Source organism: Megalobrama amblycephala, linkage group LG19 (genome assembly GCF_018812025.1).
Source record: "Megalobrama amblycephala isolate DHTTF-2021 linkage group LG19, ASM1881202v1, whole genome shotgun sequence".
Classification (NCBI taxonomy): Eukaryota; Metazoa; Chordata; class Actinopteri; order Cypriniformes; family Xenocyprididae; genus Megalobrama; species Megalobrama amblycephala.
Window position 1 is genome coordinate 40,374,173 of NC_063062.1, and position 16,491 is coordinate 40,390,663.

Below are 16,491 nucleotides of genomic sequence, written 5' to 3' on the forward strand. Positions count from 1 at the left end.
ATTGTTCATTTTCGCTTGGTTTAAGTACCAAAATATATAAAACACACACACACACACACACACACACTATACAGACATATTAACAACAACAAAACTGATACAAATGACAAACAACAAAATTACTAAAACTTTAAATTTTAAATGAAAACTGAAAATATAAAAATCAAATCAAATTCAAAACAAAAGATATAATCATAATAAAATGTAAAATTTCAAATGCATGAAATCAATCCAAAGCACAAAGGAATATGCATTTATTTTTGGCTTAGCATTTCTCTTGCCTCACAATTGCCAGATAATAAAATAAAAATGTTACTAATCTTTATATTTATTTTTTCATTTTCTTACTTTGGTCACTAGGGATGAACCGATGTATCGGCCGATAATCAGCAATAAAAGCAATTATCTGTACTATCAGCCATCGATAAAAACAGCCAGTGATCAGGGCTGATATCCTGCCAATCAGGAGGAGGCGGGAAAACGTCATTGGTATCTGCAGAGAAATTGATTATCAGTGTGACTATAAAAACAACAGCACTTTTGAAAGGAAAAGCCATGCAGTCTGTTTCAGTGAGATAAAACAGCAGGACAGATCACACCGACGTATTTCTTAAAATTCTTTATTCATAAACTTGATGCAAGTTTACAAATTGTACTGTACATGGTCAAAATTACACTTACAATGGAAAAAAAAAAAAAAAAAGTAAAATAAAACGCAATATAACCAAAGCATGCTAACAGTGCATAACTCAATGAACCCTCGCCATCAGCGGCGGAGGATCGCAAACATATTCCCCAAAACCGGCTCCACCGTTTCAACAAATGACGCTTGAGACTGATCTGGAATCAGCTGTATTTAACACACATTTCCCCATTCAAACGATCAGAGGGTTGAGCTGATCCTGAAAGATGAGGGCAGAGGGCGATTTCCGGAATAAAATCTACAGATTCAATCTATGGCTTGATGTCAGAGTGGCATTATTTATATTTTAATTTAGCTAAACAAAAAGAGTGAAGCGGCTCACATCGTCCCGTCAAGAAAACAGCCGAACCCTTCCCAGTGCATTCAACAGAAATTTAGGCCAAACCCCGTCAACGATCGGAGAAAACCATGTGAACACCGCAGAAGGGCCGTTTTCTTGCGTTCCCCACGGTCAGATTGCACAGATGGGCTTTGAACAGAAATACTGGAGACGAAGGCAGGACAGAGAAACACATCAACTTCTGCTCATTCTTTTCCTTTCTCCTCCTTTTTAAGGCATTATTGGTCACCTCCCGGCTTTCCCGGCACGGCAAAGGGGCTTAAAACAACTCGCTAAATACAATTTTACAAACCCAGACTGTTCTGCTGAACGTGTGAGGAGGGAAAGCGTCATCATACACTTCGAACCCCATTCAGAACAAACAGCAGTAGTCATCACGTGTCCGTCAGCTCCAGACGCCTATGTTGAGATGTTCTGTCAGAAGGTTCCTGCTGTAGGTGTCAGCATTCATTCTTCCAAACGCATCTTTACAGGTTCACTGGACGTGGAGTTCATTTCAGTCCACGGGTAAAAGCGTCAGTTTGTGTCGGCTCTCTCGGAGGTTGACGTGAGATGTTGGCGTCAGGACCGCAGGAATAATGACATAATCTGAGATGATAAAGGAGAATCGGGCTTTTCACGTGGATCAAACTGGACTCGATCAAATCGAGCCTCTTCAACCCAGTGGAAGTGATGAGGAACAAAAGAGGCGGAGAGGTTTAAAAGAGGGAGGAGAAAAAACAAGAAACAAAAAGATGTCCACCTCAAGATACTCGGCCCGCGTTTGGATCGGTCAGTCTAGCCGTCTTCTTTTGGAGGTGTGTACCAGCCTGTAGGAATCACAAAACATAAACTTATTTAGCAAAACTTATTTGGTAACACTTTATTTTAGTGACTTTGTTACATATATTACACGTACACTAGCGCTCAAAAGTTCAGGATCGGTAAGATTTTTAATGTCTTTAAAAGAAGTTTCGTCTGCTCACCAAGGCTGCATTTATTTAATTAAAAATACAGTAAAAACAGTAATATTGTGAAATATTATTACAATTTAAAATAACTGTTTTCTATTGGAATATAATATAAAATGAAATTTATTTCTGTGATCAAAGCTGAATTTTCAGCATCATTACTCCAGTCTTCAGTGTCACATGATCCTTCAGAAATCATTCTGATATGATGATTTGATGATCAAGAAAAATTTATTGTGTACAATATTTTTTTTCAGGATTATCTGATGAATAGAAAGTTCAAAAGAACAGCATTTATCTGAAATCTAATATTTTGTTACATTTTAAATGTCTTTACTGCCACTTTTGATCAATTTAATGCATCCTTGCTGAAAAAAAAAATATTAATTTCTTTAAATTCTTCTCAAAATAATAAAAATAAAAATTCTTACTGACCCCAAACTTTTGAACGGTAGTGTATAATGCTACAGAAGCTTTGTATTTCAGATAAATGCTGTTCTTTTGAACTTTCTATTCATCAAGGAATCCGGAAAAAAAAAGTACACAACTGTTTTCAACATTGAAAATAATCATAAATGTTTATTGAGCAGCAGATCAGCATATTAGAATGATTTCTGAAGGATCATGTGACACTGAAGACTGGAGTAATGATGCTGAAAATTCAGCTTTTCCAACACAGAAATAAATTACATTTTATATTATATTCCAATAGAAAACAGTTATTTTAAATTGTAATAATATTTCACAATATTACTGTTTTTACTGTATTTTTAATTAAATAAATGCAATCTTGGTGAGCAGACGAAACTTCTTTTAAAAATATTAAAAATCTTACCGATCCCAACTTTTATTACTATAGTAATAAAAGTAAAATATGCATAATTACAAGAAACTAACCCTAAACTAAACCCTAACACTAATTATATAGTAAGTACATGTAGTTAATTAATATTACTTAGTACTTATAATGTACACTGTGTGTGTATAAATGTGTAATTACACTGAACATTTCAGTAGGAAATTGTTTAAAAATGTACAAATTACTCTATAATCAGATGATCTTAAGCAAACTTTTGTGAGAATGTTATTTGCAACCTTTTTTGTGATATTAAAATGGGAAATATCTAAACCACACCATTGACGTGGAGCTGTAAAGTTCTTACCGTTCTTCTCATGGATCTGCACCAGTGATTTATACGACTGCTGCGCTCGGGCAAGATTGTACTGATTCTGAAACACACAGACGGAGGCAGGACACTCAGCACCAAACCAGAAATGTCAGAAAATGTTCATTATAGTTTCATTTGTGTGATTAAAAAGTTACATTTTAAAATATAAGCAGCTACTCGCATCCGAGAAACAAGCGCGGGACAAACACTGCTCCCGTCAAACTGCAGAAGCTTGTTTCCACCACAGAATAAAAATACAAGAGGTGATTGCGACTGTATATTATCATCACAATATTATCCTTTGGGGTTTTTTAAACTCAGGCATTTATTTGATCATTAATTTACTTGTTTATTTGCTTGTATTATCATGAGAAACGACCAGTGTTGGGCACGTTACTTTTAAAAAGTAATTAGTTATAGTTACTAGTTACTTCTCACAAATAGTAACTGAGTTACATCATTATAAAAGTAACTAATTACCAGGGAAAGTAACTATTGTGTTACTTAAAAAAAAAAAAAATCATAAATGTCAAATAACTTATATTACATATGTCTAAAAATAAATGATGCTTGATCCGACACGTGACTCATGATCCTATGGAAGAGGATTAGGGCCAAGCAATAATAAAAAAAAAATAAAACCATCTCGAGATTAAAGTTGTTAAATTTCGAGAAAAAAATCGTTAAATTACGAGAAAAAAGTTGTTAAATTATGAGAACAAATTCAAACGTTTTTTCTCATAATTTAATGACTTTATTCTCAACGTTTTATCTCAACTTTTTTCTCCAAATTTAACGACATTTTTCTCATAATTTAACGAATTTGTTCTCGTAATTTAACGACTTTTTTCTCGTAATTTAATGACTTTATTCTCAACATTTTTTATAGACTTTTTTCTCGAAATTTAACGGCATTTTTCTCATAATTTAACCAATTTTTTCTTGTAATTTAAATACTTTTTTCTCATAATTTAATGAGTTTATTGTTAACATTTTATATCAACTTTTTTCCTTGAAATTTAACAAGTTTTTTCTCATAATTTAACAAATTTGTTCTGATAATCTAACAACTTTTCTCGTAATTTAACAAATTTGTTCTCGTAATTTTGTTGACTTTATTCTCAACATTTTATCTCGACTTTCTCGAAATTTAATGAGTTTTTCTTGTAATTTAACGAGTTTATTTTCAACATTTTATCTCGACTTTTTTCTCGAAATTTAATGACATTTTTCTCATAATTTAACGAATTTGTTCTCGTAATTTAACGACTTTTTTCTCGTAATTTAATGACTTTATTCTCAACATTTTATCTCGACTTTTTTCTCGAAATTTAACGGCATTTTTCTCAGAATTTAACGAATTTTTTCTTGTAATTTAACTACTTTTTTCTCATAATTTAATGAGTTTATTGTTAACATTTTATCTCGACTTTCTCGAAATTTAATGAGTTTTTCTTGTAATTTAACGAGTTTATTTTCAACATTTTATCTCGACTTTTTTCTCAAAATTTAATGACATTTTTCTCATAATTTAACAAATTTGTTCTCGTAATTTAACAACTTTTTTTCTCATAATTTAATGACTTTATTTTCAACATTTTATCTCGACTTTTTTCTCAAAATTTAATGACATTTTTCTCATAATTTAACCAATTTGTTCTCGTAATTTAACGAATTTGTTCTTGTAATTTATTGACTTTATTCTCAACATTTTATCTCAACTTTTTTCTCAAAATTTAATGACATTTTTCTCATAATTTAACGAATTTGTTCTCGTAATTTAACGACTTTTTTTCTCATAATTTAATGAGTTTATTGTTAACATTTTATCTCGACTTTTTTAGCGAAATTTAACAAATTTGTTCTCGTAATTTTGTTGACTTTATTCTCAACATTTTATCTCGACTTTCTCGAAATGTAATGAGTTTTTCTTGTAATTTAACAAGTTTATTTTCAACATTTTATCTCGACTTTTTTTCTCAAAATTTAATGACATTTTTCTCATAATTTAACGAATTTGTTCTCGTAATTTAACGAATTTGTTCTTGTAATTTAATGACTTTATTCTCAACATTTTATCTTGAGTTTTTTCTCGAAATTTAACAACTTTAATCTCGAGATGGTTTTATTTTTTTATTATTGCTTGGCAATAATAAGCTTTTTTATTATTGCTTATTATCCTCTTCTTGCTCATGACATGAAATTTCTGTACTGTACTACGTGTTGGTAGCATTAAAGAAAATGTATATTCATATTTAAGTTTAAAAACGAGTATGTTATGTTTTAAATTCATCTATTTGATTATGAAAAGTGAACAGCATGAGTAAGATAGGATACACCATAAGATGCGCAATATATCGGGAGACACGGAGTGGGTCAGACATGATTTTGACCACTTCATTAAGTTTTGTTTTGTAGAAAGCCTTTCTTTAAAGTGAATTTCATTTTGTAAAACTTGTATCTTAATTTTAATCAATGTTTCATCAACCAATTGCCTGGATTTAATAAATAAGAAGCAAATATAGCAGACAATATAATCATGACATGGAGGCGCCGGCGCGATCACTTGCACATGAGCGGCTAAACGAACCGAAACTCAGCGTATAGGCCGCTCACCTCACAGACATGAGAAATATATCTATAGAAAGTATGTCTACTTTAAAACAAAATAATTCAAAACGAAAAGAAGTAGGCTACTCTCTGATTATGTAAAACTTAAATGAACAACTACTAATTGACTAGAAAAAACTAATTTCACATATTTTCGATCCAGCATGTCACAAAAGGTATTCTGGATTGAGCTTGCGCTCCGCTCGCATGCTCACACACACAGCATCATACATTATTATAAGTTTAAAATTATATTTCTGTATGACTAACCTGAAAAAAGTAACGCCGTTATTAACACTATTTATAAGGCCGTTATTCCCATCACTGGAAATGACACACACAATTTGAATCATTGCCCACATTTTTCAAGGAAAGATGGAGTTGTTGGTAAAGAAAAACGTTACGTCGGAATATTGGAAATATTTCTGTTTTTTATTTATATTTAATTTATTCACTACAGAAAGTGGAAGTAAAAACTGAGCTTTCAGCACCTGACGCATATTCTCTCAGAGATATACTTCAACATAACAGCTGATAACTGTCTTTATTTGTTGTCATAATATCTCTCTTGTGGCCCATATGTAGTGAAAAAATGAGAAGTATTTAGAGTTAAACAAGTTGTTCTTGAACGTCGCTGTTTGAAATAATACTATTGATTTTGTCGATGCTTTTGACAACATCTCTGGCTATCGTCGATATCATCGTCTATCGGCACATCATTATAGATATCGTTCTTAAGTGTGATTACCTTATTGGCTCCAAACTGCACTCTTGCTTTTCCCTTGACTAAAGTGGCATTAATCTGCATGATGACAGACTCTATGGAATAGGCACTGCTCCAGCCCTGAAAACAAACCACATGACCATCAGACACCAAACAAACACAGCTCTGACAAACACATGACAAATTAAAGGCTGTATATCAGAGTCTGATGCCCTTTGAAAACAGACAGTCGATTTCAGATTGTAAAACATTTAACAGCTGGACATCAGGAAGAGAAAACTACATATATAAACAAATACATGTTATGATCCTTTTGGTTAAGTTGAGGATCATTAAAAGGAAGGCCTGAGAAATGAATGTGAATGAATCTTGAGCAGTAAATACAAACGCACCTGTTTAGTGAGTAGCTCCATACACAGAGCTCCTCCGCCGAGAACATACCTGAGGACAACAGATTTACAAACAACACTGCTAAATAATCCAACCCAATGAGTTTGACTAGCACTGTACATTTGTAATATAGAAACATAATGCATGAATAAATATGAAGACATATGTATGTATTAGTATGAATAATCACTTCTGTGTGCAAATGAGTTTGGTTTCTGAGCAAATTTATAAAGTCATGAACAAAATACATTACAATCCCAGTAACAGGATGAATAACCCCGAAACAAAAAGCCTCAAAAGTGTCTTACCCTCCAGAAAGCACAGGAGAAACCACACGTACAAACGGAGGGTCAAAGGGGAAATTATCCTGAAGATAGACAAAAAGAGATTCTTTTTATTCTGAAAACACACACACACTACACTTAAGTACGCGGATGTGTTCTCATCTCAGCACAGTCAGCGAACTCACTTTGTAAGAGAAGTTGAGGAGGATGTAGTCCATTCCCTCCTTCTCCTTCAGCACTTGGAGGTCACTGTGCAGAGGACTGTCTGGATCCACACTGAGCACAAACACAAACATCTTCAGCTTTCTGCAAACTCTTAACTTACACAATAATGTCAAAATCCAGTTCTTACGTTCTTATTTTCACATGCCACTCGTACAGGCTGTCGTTGACCAGCTCCACTGAGTAGATGCCTGGAAAAGAGAAGAACGAACGGTAAGAGAACCGCGTACAGCATACAGCCGTTCACAGTCACAGTTATCAAGTGTCCAAACCGTTTTTATAACTCTGAGACCGGTAGATCTCCCTGAGCTCCTTCATGAGGCGATCCGACGCTTGAACCGATCCAGACACGGCGCCCTACAGGACCCGACAGAACACAGGCAGTCAATCACAGCACACCTGACACATGATTCACACAATGTCAGTTCATGCATTATTGTTAACTAATAAAAGCTTATTTTAAAGCATTACCCCTTTTTCAAATGATTTTTATTATTATTATTATTATTATTAAAAGCTTATTTCTTTAGGGTAGCTTTTACTTGATTATATTGAAATTGAATTTTTTTAATTTACTTGTTTTTGATATATTATATATATATATATATATCACTTATTTTAAAGTAATGTTTGTATAATTGTATGCTTTTTTCCTTCTGTGAAGCACTTTGAAATGCTACTTTTAAAGGCACTATAGAAAATAAAGTTTATTATTATTATAAAAAGAAGAAAATTAAATGCTACAATTCAGTCAAAAGTGTAACACTATACATTAAATATTGTCATTATTGGAAATGTTTTTCAATGCCACGCCAGCTTATATGGCGAAATCTACATTAAATTACAAAATTGATAAAATAACTACAAACCTAAACCCAATTTAATTAAAACTTTAGATTAGGGTCAAATTTTCACTATTAACTAAGTGTGCCTCAATAAATGGCTTTGAAACGATATGTATCGTGAAAAGCACTATACAAATAACTGTGAATTAAAAAAACTCCTAATTACTGCTTATTAATAGTTATTAAGTTTAGGTATTGGTGGGATTATGGGATGTAGAATATGGCCATGCAGCATTAATATGTGCTTTATAAGTACCAATATTCTAGAAATATGCATGATAATAAGCAACTAGTTAATAGTGAGAATTGGATCCTAAACTAAAGAGTTACCAAAACTTCTCTTGTAGAAGAGAGACAGTACGCCTGGTTTTTATGTTTCAGATTTATAAATTATATGTTTCTTGTTCACGTCTGTCGGAAGATGCCTGGTTTAACATTTGGAAAGTTTGCAGTCATGATTACAGTGAACAACATAAATAATATCTAAGCAATAATTTATATAATTCTTCTGAATTGAATGAATTGATGCAGATCAGGCTATAAACAAATATGAACAAACAAATGTGTGCTATTTACATATACACATATATATATTTGAGGGGTGTAATGGTACACGTATTCATACCGAACTGTTTCGGCACAGGGCTTTCGGTTCGGTGCCTGTGTGTTCCGAAGCATTACATTGCAACATTGTAGCCTAACCACCATTAATAATCGCAATAAGCTCTGTGTTTTGTTACTTTCGATAAGAAACAAAGTGTCACCCTTCAAATTCTGTCCACGAAATCACAAAATTTAAACAGAAAATGCCATTTTGATGTGGCGTGACAGATCCATCTCTTAACCATCTCTTCCTCTTTAATACTAGTTACAGAATAAACATGAATGAACATCTGAAGGTATGTTGAAAGATAAAGTACAACTTACTGAAATGGTCATATCTCGTGTAATCACTCAATCAGTGTTTCAACAACAGAAATGAAAGCTAGTGAACAATATGTCATGTAGTATTTACCTGAGAAAAGACATTTTGTGTACAAAGTCTGTTAGTTCGCTAGAGAAATGAACTCTTTCTCCTAATATATGCACTGTATTAGCCTATATATTTACTTAACCTTTTAGTGATGTCCTGATTAGGCTATTTAAAGTATGTTTAAATAAATCTGTTGTGAAAATGACAGTCACTGTGAAGAAATGATTATATTTCAACAACGAATTAGAGTAAAAACATTTAGAAGTTAATGCAAAAACTGCAGCTTACATGTTTGCATAGACCTACAATTTGTTATTTGAGTGTTAATTATTTTATCTAAAAATAAAAAGCAATTAAATTTAGGCTAATAGTTTGGGCTCACTTTAATATTATAGTAGCATAATGTTCAAGTAAGGGCTCCCTACATTAGCAGAGATATGAGATATTTTTTTTTATCCTTAAGAAACTTTTAATTATAATTTATTTTAATATATTTAAAGACAAAAACACATTTTGTTCAGTAAACCACTGTTTAATAAAAAAAAAGCAATTTTATGTTTAGTTTTCTCCCCACCTGCTGTACCGAAAACTGTACTGAACCGTGACTTCATAACCGAGGCGTGTACCGAACCGTGAGTTGTGTGTACCGTTACACCCCTAATATATTTATATAGTTTATTTGCCTGAGCGCTTCACAAACAATTAATTTCAAGAGGAACTACATCAGTCCCTCTGACAGCACTGAAGGCTGAAGCTACTGCTCTATTTCACCCCATCAGAACCCCGAAACATGAGGAAAGTCACCTTACCGAATGAGCACTTACGTTCAAGTGGTCCTGCCTCTGGTTCTTCCGGATCTTCTCCAGGATGGCCAGGTTCTCCTTCTCGATCCCATCATCCTCAGACTTCTTCCCATCCACCGGCTCCTCCTCTTTCATGTCATAGTGCTCCAGATCAATGTCCTGCTGACAGAGAATGTATATGTATTTAAAGAGAAAGTGAGGCGGTCATATATGAAAACTACATGAGGAAAACAGATACGAACCTCTCCCATCTCTTCTTCCTCTTCCTCCTCTGATGTGACCTCATCTGTGGTCCCAAGCTACAGGATAAATCATTGGTGTATTATTTTTGTTGTTTTTACAGCATAACCATTCTTCAGAATACAATAAATGCACGACAACACAAGCAGCATCAGGTGACCTACATCAGCTGCACATTATTATTGCAAAACAATGTAAAAACAATTATATATCGAATGATTAATTTATAGTAGTTGAGTGTCGACATCATCAGGTCAGGGTTTAATTGGTCAAAGAAAGACTTTCATAAGGTTGGATTGAGTTCACAAGCGAGCTTTAGTTTGCAGTTTAGAAAGAGATTGCTCGTGTATAACGCTCACCTTCCTGTCCTGGTTCAGGGGCGCTGCAGGAAGCGGCTGGTCCAGCATCTCCACATCAGGGTGCTGGGGAAGATTATAGAGGCGGCACAGGTCACAGATCAGCCTCTTCAGCTGCTGCAAGAGCTGGAACGACAAACGCAGAAGAAGAAACTTACAGAGAGCAAGCATGAAGTTGAAAATGTGGAGCAAAATACACCCTCATAATATTGACCCTTAATGAAAAGATGATTTCTGACACTGACCCCAACCACTGTTAAGGTAGGATGTGTCAAGTTAGAACAACAGGACTTTATGGGTAATTTGTGCACAAGATCCGTTTCCATTGGAGAGAAAAGACCAATCCTGTCAGTGTGTGTGAAGTGAGTCTTGATCTCAACTCTACAATAGAAGCGGATAGAATTTCACCTGACTGAAGATAAATCAGGCTTTATGAGAAGAAAGAGCAGTCGAGGGGTCGAATCAACGTAAAAATATACAAACACTACTGTTCAAACGCTCGGGGTCAGCGAGATTCATGACAGAAGAAACACTTATAATGTTACAAACAATTCCATTTCAAATAAATGCTGATCTTTCTGTTCATAAAAGAATCTTGAAAAATATAGTTTCAAGTATTCAATATTGATAATAATCAGAAATGTATCTTGAGCAGCAAATCATCATATCAGAATGATTTCTGAAGGATCATGTGACACTGAAGACTGGAGCAATGATGCTCAAAATAAATTACACTTTACTATATATTCACATAGAAAACAGCTGATTTACATTGGAATAATATTTTGTGATTTTTACTGTATTTTTAATCCAATAAATTCAACTTTGATCACAGAATTACATTTCATTTTACTATATATTCACATAGAAAACAGCTGATTTACATTGGAATAATATTTTGAGATTTTTACTATATTTTTAATTCAATAAATTCATCTTTGATCACAGAATTAAATTACATTTTACTATATATTCACATAGAAAACAGCTGATTTACATTGGAATAATATTTTGTGATTTTTACTGTATTTTTAATCCAATAAATTTAACTTTGATCACAGAATTAAATTACACTTTACTATATATTCACATAGAAAACAGCTGTTTTACATTGGAATAATATTTTGTGATTTTTACTGTATTTTTAATCCAATAAATTCAACTTTGATCACAGAATTACATTTCATTTTACTATATATTCACATAGAAAACAGCTGATTTACATTGGAATAATATTTTGAGATTTTTACTATATTTTTAATTCAATAAATTCATCTTTGATCACAGAATTAAATTACATTTTACTATATATTCACATAGAAAACAGCTGTTTTACATTGGAATAATATTTTACAATTTTTACTGTATTTTTAATCCAATAAATTCAACTTTTATCACAGAATTAAATTACATTTTACTATATATTCACATATAAAACAGCTGTTTTACATTGGAATAATATTTAACAATTTTTACTGTATTTTTAATCAGTTTTGGTGATTAGAAGAGACATTAAAATCAAATTAATTGTTTCATACAAGCAGTTATTGTGTACACACATTGTACTACAAATACCTGCGTGTAATTAATTAGTGTAATATCCAGTGTAATATCTTGACATGCGTACAGAGTCATTAAAAACAGCTAATATAAAGTGGGAGCACAGGGAAAAACAATGACGGACAGACGATCCTGCAGGGCCATATTAAAGTTAAACTTCTGGGTCACATGACTGAAAAGAATCATTACATTATTGTCTAGAAGTGAACCACGAGGCAAATCCTCTCGTTAAAGGGTTCGTTTACACAAACATGAACATTCGGTCAATTTATTATTAAATGTGTGTAATTTCTTCCGTCAAACACAAAAGTAGAAGTTCAGCAGAATGAGGATGAGGCTCTTTTCCAGCTTAAGATGATCGAACGCCAAAAAACACACCCATTAAAGTCCTCAGTGATCATAATTGGTCATGTGATAATCAACCGCACCTGTTGTGATGAGTCTCATTTGAACATACACAAACATGAATAAGATCTGGAGTGAAGTTTGCACAAAGCATCGTATGGCGTCAACATTCCTCTAAACTCCCTCTATTGTCCCCACAGGAGAACAGAAGTCACACGGGTTCAGAATGACGTGAGACTGAGTCAATCATGACAGACATAAACTAATCCTTCAAGAAGAACGAGTTTAAATGTAGATGATTTCACGGAGGCATGAATCAGTCTAAAAGTGTGCGGTGCGTCCCAGATAATCTATTATAGACAACAAATAGAGCAGGCAGAAGAAAAGCTTTAGTTAAAAAAAGCACAGCTCAAAGAGACTCGAGCCGCAGCACATCTGAAGCGCCTGTTCGCTCACTCAATAGTGCGCACTCATATTACACTATATTGTGTGTTGTGTAACAGTCGACTCGATTACAGCGGAGCTATGCTGGTAATTACTATTTACCATGATTACAACACCTGCTCCGCTCCAACACATTCAGATCGAGTACATTACAAATTACTTCATTTACTGTCACTTGATGTGACAAATTAAATATGATTTATTATGTACAAATACTAGAACAGGTTTTCCTGCTTGAATGTTGATTATTTTCCTCATATTCTCCATTGTTGCAGCTCCTCTCTTCCCAGTCTGTCAGTAACGCTCTGTTTAGTTCCTGTCTCTATGAAGCCCCGCCTTCTGAAAAGCACAATGTGCTCTGATTGGTCGGCTGGAGCAGTGTGTTGTGATTGGTGTTTGGGAAATGTCCCGCCCCTTACCATAACCGCCAGTTTCAACACACTACTAACTAACTCAACCAGGCCCCGCCCCTTTATTCTGCGCATGAATTATTTAAATGAGAAGAACTGGAACTTTGCGGAGCTTTTCCTGCTCAAACACACTAAAGAAAGCAGAATAGTTCCTCTGTATTGCAGCAGATCGAGGTTCATTAAGGAAAGCTGCAGTGATTGACAGGTACCAGTGTGCTGCTCTTCCTGACGTCCTCCAGCCGCTCCAGCACTTGGGTCAGACTGGGGTCATCGGAGTCCACGAACCATATCGGGGGCGTCAGGGGGTACGATTCCTGAAAGAGGAAGATTTTACCATGATGATGACTTCACATTACCATGTGGACATTAGTAATAATAATAATAAAGAATAAGGGGTGTGTCTAAATGTTTGACTGGTAATGACATAATTCCCACATTCCTATATTTAAGAAGGTCAAGAAATGATGCAATGCAGGAGTTTCCATAAAACAAACATGTGACCAAAAATGTGTCATTCTGATGCATGCTCATATTTACATATTTAGATCTATATAAACATCCAAAAACTCCACCAAGAAAAGGTTGTTTCATTGCACTTTACCTGGGAAAATAATGGGTAATATAAGGTTAGATTTAGTGCTAGGATCAGGGTTAGTACACAATTATTATAATAAGGACATAGTGTGTATATGTGGAACAGGACTGTAAAATAAAGTTTAATTAGTTAACATGAACTAACAGTGGAGAACACCTTACTAATACATTCTGAGATCAGAAGAACATGAACATTTTTATTAACTAACATTAACAAAGGTTAATAAATGCTGTGAAACTATATATTGCTCATTGTTAGTTCATGTTTGTTTCTGTAAAGAAAGAGGATCTTTTCAACGACACTCATCTGTCCCAATATTACCCATGATTCTTCACTTCATTTAAAAACAAACACAAACAGCATTAATGTTTGTTATTAAAGTTTGTTACTATGACATAACCCCATCGTTTACAACATGCAGCAAGTCGATAAATAATTTAAATTATTTAAATAAATAGCTCTATAGTGAGTAGAAAAATTATCATTTTTAAGAAAATATTTTATGCATTTATAATATTCATTTTCACAGTATAAATAAAAAAAATAAGTAAGTAAAAAAGACTTTTTTACATCTAACAGTACAGTACTATAATGAGTAGGAAAAAAATGTTACATTATTATTTTTAATAGAAACTAAATATTTTCCAAATAATATTTTACGCATTAATAATATTCACTTTCACAGTAAAAGTTATAAAATAAAAAAAATTTATAATAACTAAAAAAGATTTATATTACATTTAACAGTATAGTACTATGATTAGAAAAGAAATATAATTTTTAATAGAAACTAAATATTTTCCAAATAATATTTAACACATCTTCATAGTATAAATAAAAGAAAAATAAATAATAAATAAATAAAAATGATTAAAATAAATAAAAAAGATTTAAATTAGGTTTAAATCTAACAGTACAGTACTATAATGAGTAGAAAATCTGTTACATTATTATTTTTAATAGAAACTAAATATTTTCCAAATACTTTTTTACGCATTTATAATGTTCATTTTCATAGTATTAAAAAATGATTAAAATAAATAAAAAGGATTTAAATTAGGTCTACGTCTAACATTACAGTACTATGAGCAAAATATTAAAATATTATTATTACAGTACATTATTATTTTTAATAGAAACTAAATATTTCCTAAATAATATTTTACGCATTTATAATATACATTTGCACAGCTAGATTAAAAAAAATCATTAAAATAAATAAAGATTTAAATGACATCTAACAGTACAGTACTATAATTAGCAAAATATTATAATAATTATTGAAAAATATTATATTACATATTATTATTATTATTATTACAGTACATTATTTTTAATAGAAACTAAATATTTTCCAAATAATATTTAAGACATCTTCATAGTATTAGTTTTCACAGTATAAATAAAAAAATAAAAATGATTAAAATAAATAAAAAAGATTTAAATCAGGCTTACATCTAACAATACAGTACTATAATGAGCAGAAAAAAATGTTACATTATTATTTTTAATAGAAACTAAATATTTTCCAAATAATATTTGATGCATTTATAATATATATTTGCATAGTATAGCTAGATAATAAAAAATGAAAATTCATTAAAATAAATAAAGATTTAAATGACATCTAACAGTACAATACTATAATGAGCAAAATATTACAATATTATTATATTACATATATTATATTATTGTTACAGTACATTATTAATTTGAATAGAAATAATAATATTTGACACATATTCAGTGTTAGTTTTCACAGTATAATCAGGGTCTTCCTAATGAATCATGTTTGATCATATGGTGGATTGATTATCAGTAAGTGACGTCAGTGTCGCTCACGCAACAGAAAATGGCATCCGGAAATTAAGAAAACAACCCATGAAACGAGACACCAGAACAGCAGAACTGGGTCAGTGATGGTCACAGAAGTGCGACACGAGCCGAACTCCTGACGCGTGTATCGATCACACACACGGATCAACACACACACGCGGATCAGCACTGATCGACACCAGTCCGGTCCAGTTATCTAGCCCGAGCCCGCGCCGCGGTCCGGGTGTGTTCGGTTCGGCTCTTACCGTGATGTTGCAGTGGATGATGAGCAGCTGGTCTCCGGTCACGTTGAACTGGCAGCTCAGCTCGTCCGGCTTCCAGTCGAGGATTCTGAAGCGCTCGTGATTCGGGTCGAAAATGGACTCCAGAAACTTCAGCTCGGCCTTCAGTCCCGAAACCGACATCTTCCTCTACTCATCTCCGGGCATCCGCGAGAGTAACCGGGAGAGGCGGACAAAAGAACAAGAGATGCGCAGTTGGTGTCAGAGCGGAAAGATCGCGCCTCATGAGCGCCTCGCGCCGCCGCTCGTCCGGTGCGTCGGGTTACAGCGCGGCTCTGCGGCTCAATGTGTCAGAGATGTGGCTGTGAACGCAGGATCGAGTCTGTGTGTGCTCCACTGAGCGGAAGCTGTTTGGGGTTTAAAGATGGAGGCGCCTGTGGAGGACCCGCAGTCCCAGCATGCACCGCGCCG

The 16,491-nt window shown here is 33.4% G+C and overlaps 1 protein-coding gene across 5 annotated transcripts; it reads right to left on the reverse strand.

Moving 5' to 3' along the window:
- Nucleotides 1-604: 604 nt before the first annotated feature.
- ube2q1 (ubiquitin-conjugating enzyme E2Q family member 1) lies at nt 605-16,491 on the reverse strand. Of its 5 annotated transcripts, XM_048168440.1 has the most exons (14): nt 16,045-16,491; nt 13,578-13,682; nt 10,613-10,735; nt 10,256-10,312; nt 10,020-10,175; nt 7,665-7,749; nt 7,523-7,583; nt 7,356-7,446; nt 7,195-7,253; nt 6,889-6,937; nt 6,521-6,616; nt 3,157-3,223; nt 1,786-1,852; nt 605-1,631 (listed from the first exon to the last, which is right to left on the reverse strand). In XM_048168440.1, the coding sequence occupies exons 1-13, from the start codon at nt 16,201-16,203 to the stop codon at nt 1,821-1,823; spliced, it is 1,140 nt and encodes a 379-aa protein (XP_048024397.1). In that variant the 5' UTR covers nt 16,204-16,491; the 3' UTR covers nt 605-1,631; nt 1,786-1,820. The 5 variants fall into 5 exon arrangements, with proteins under 5 accessions (XP_048024397.1, XP_048024399.1, XP_048024396.1 ...); XM_048168442.1 differs by having other exon boundaries at nt 605-1,852; nt 10,035-10,175; XM_048168439.1 differs by having other exon boundaries at nt 605-1,852.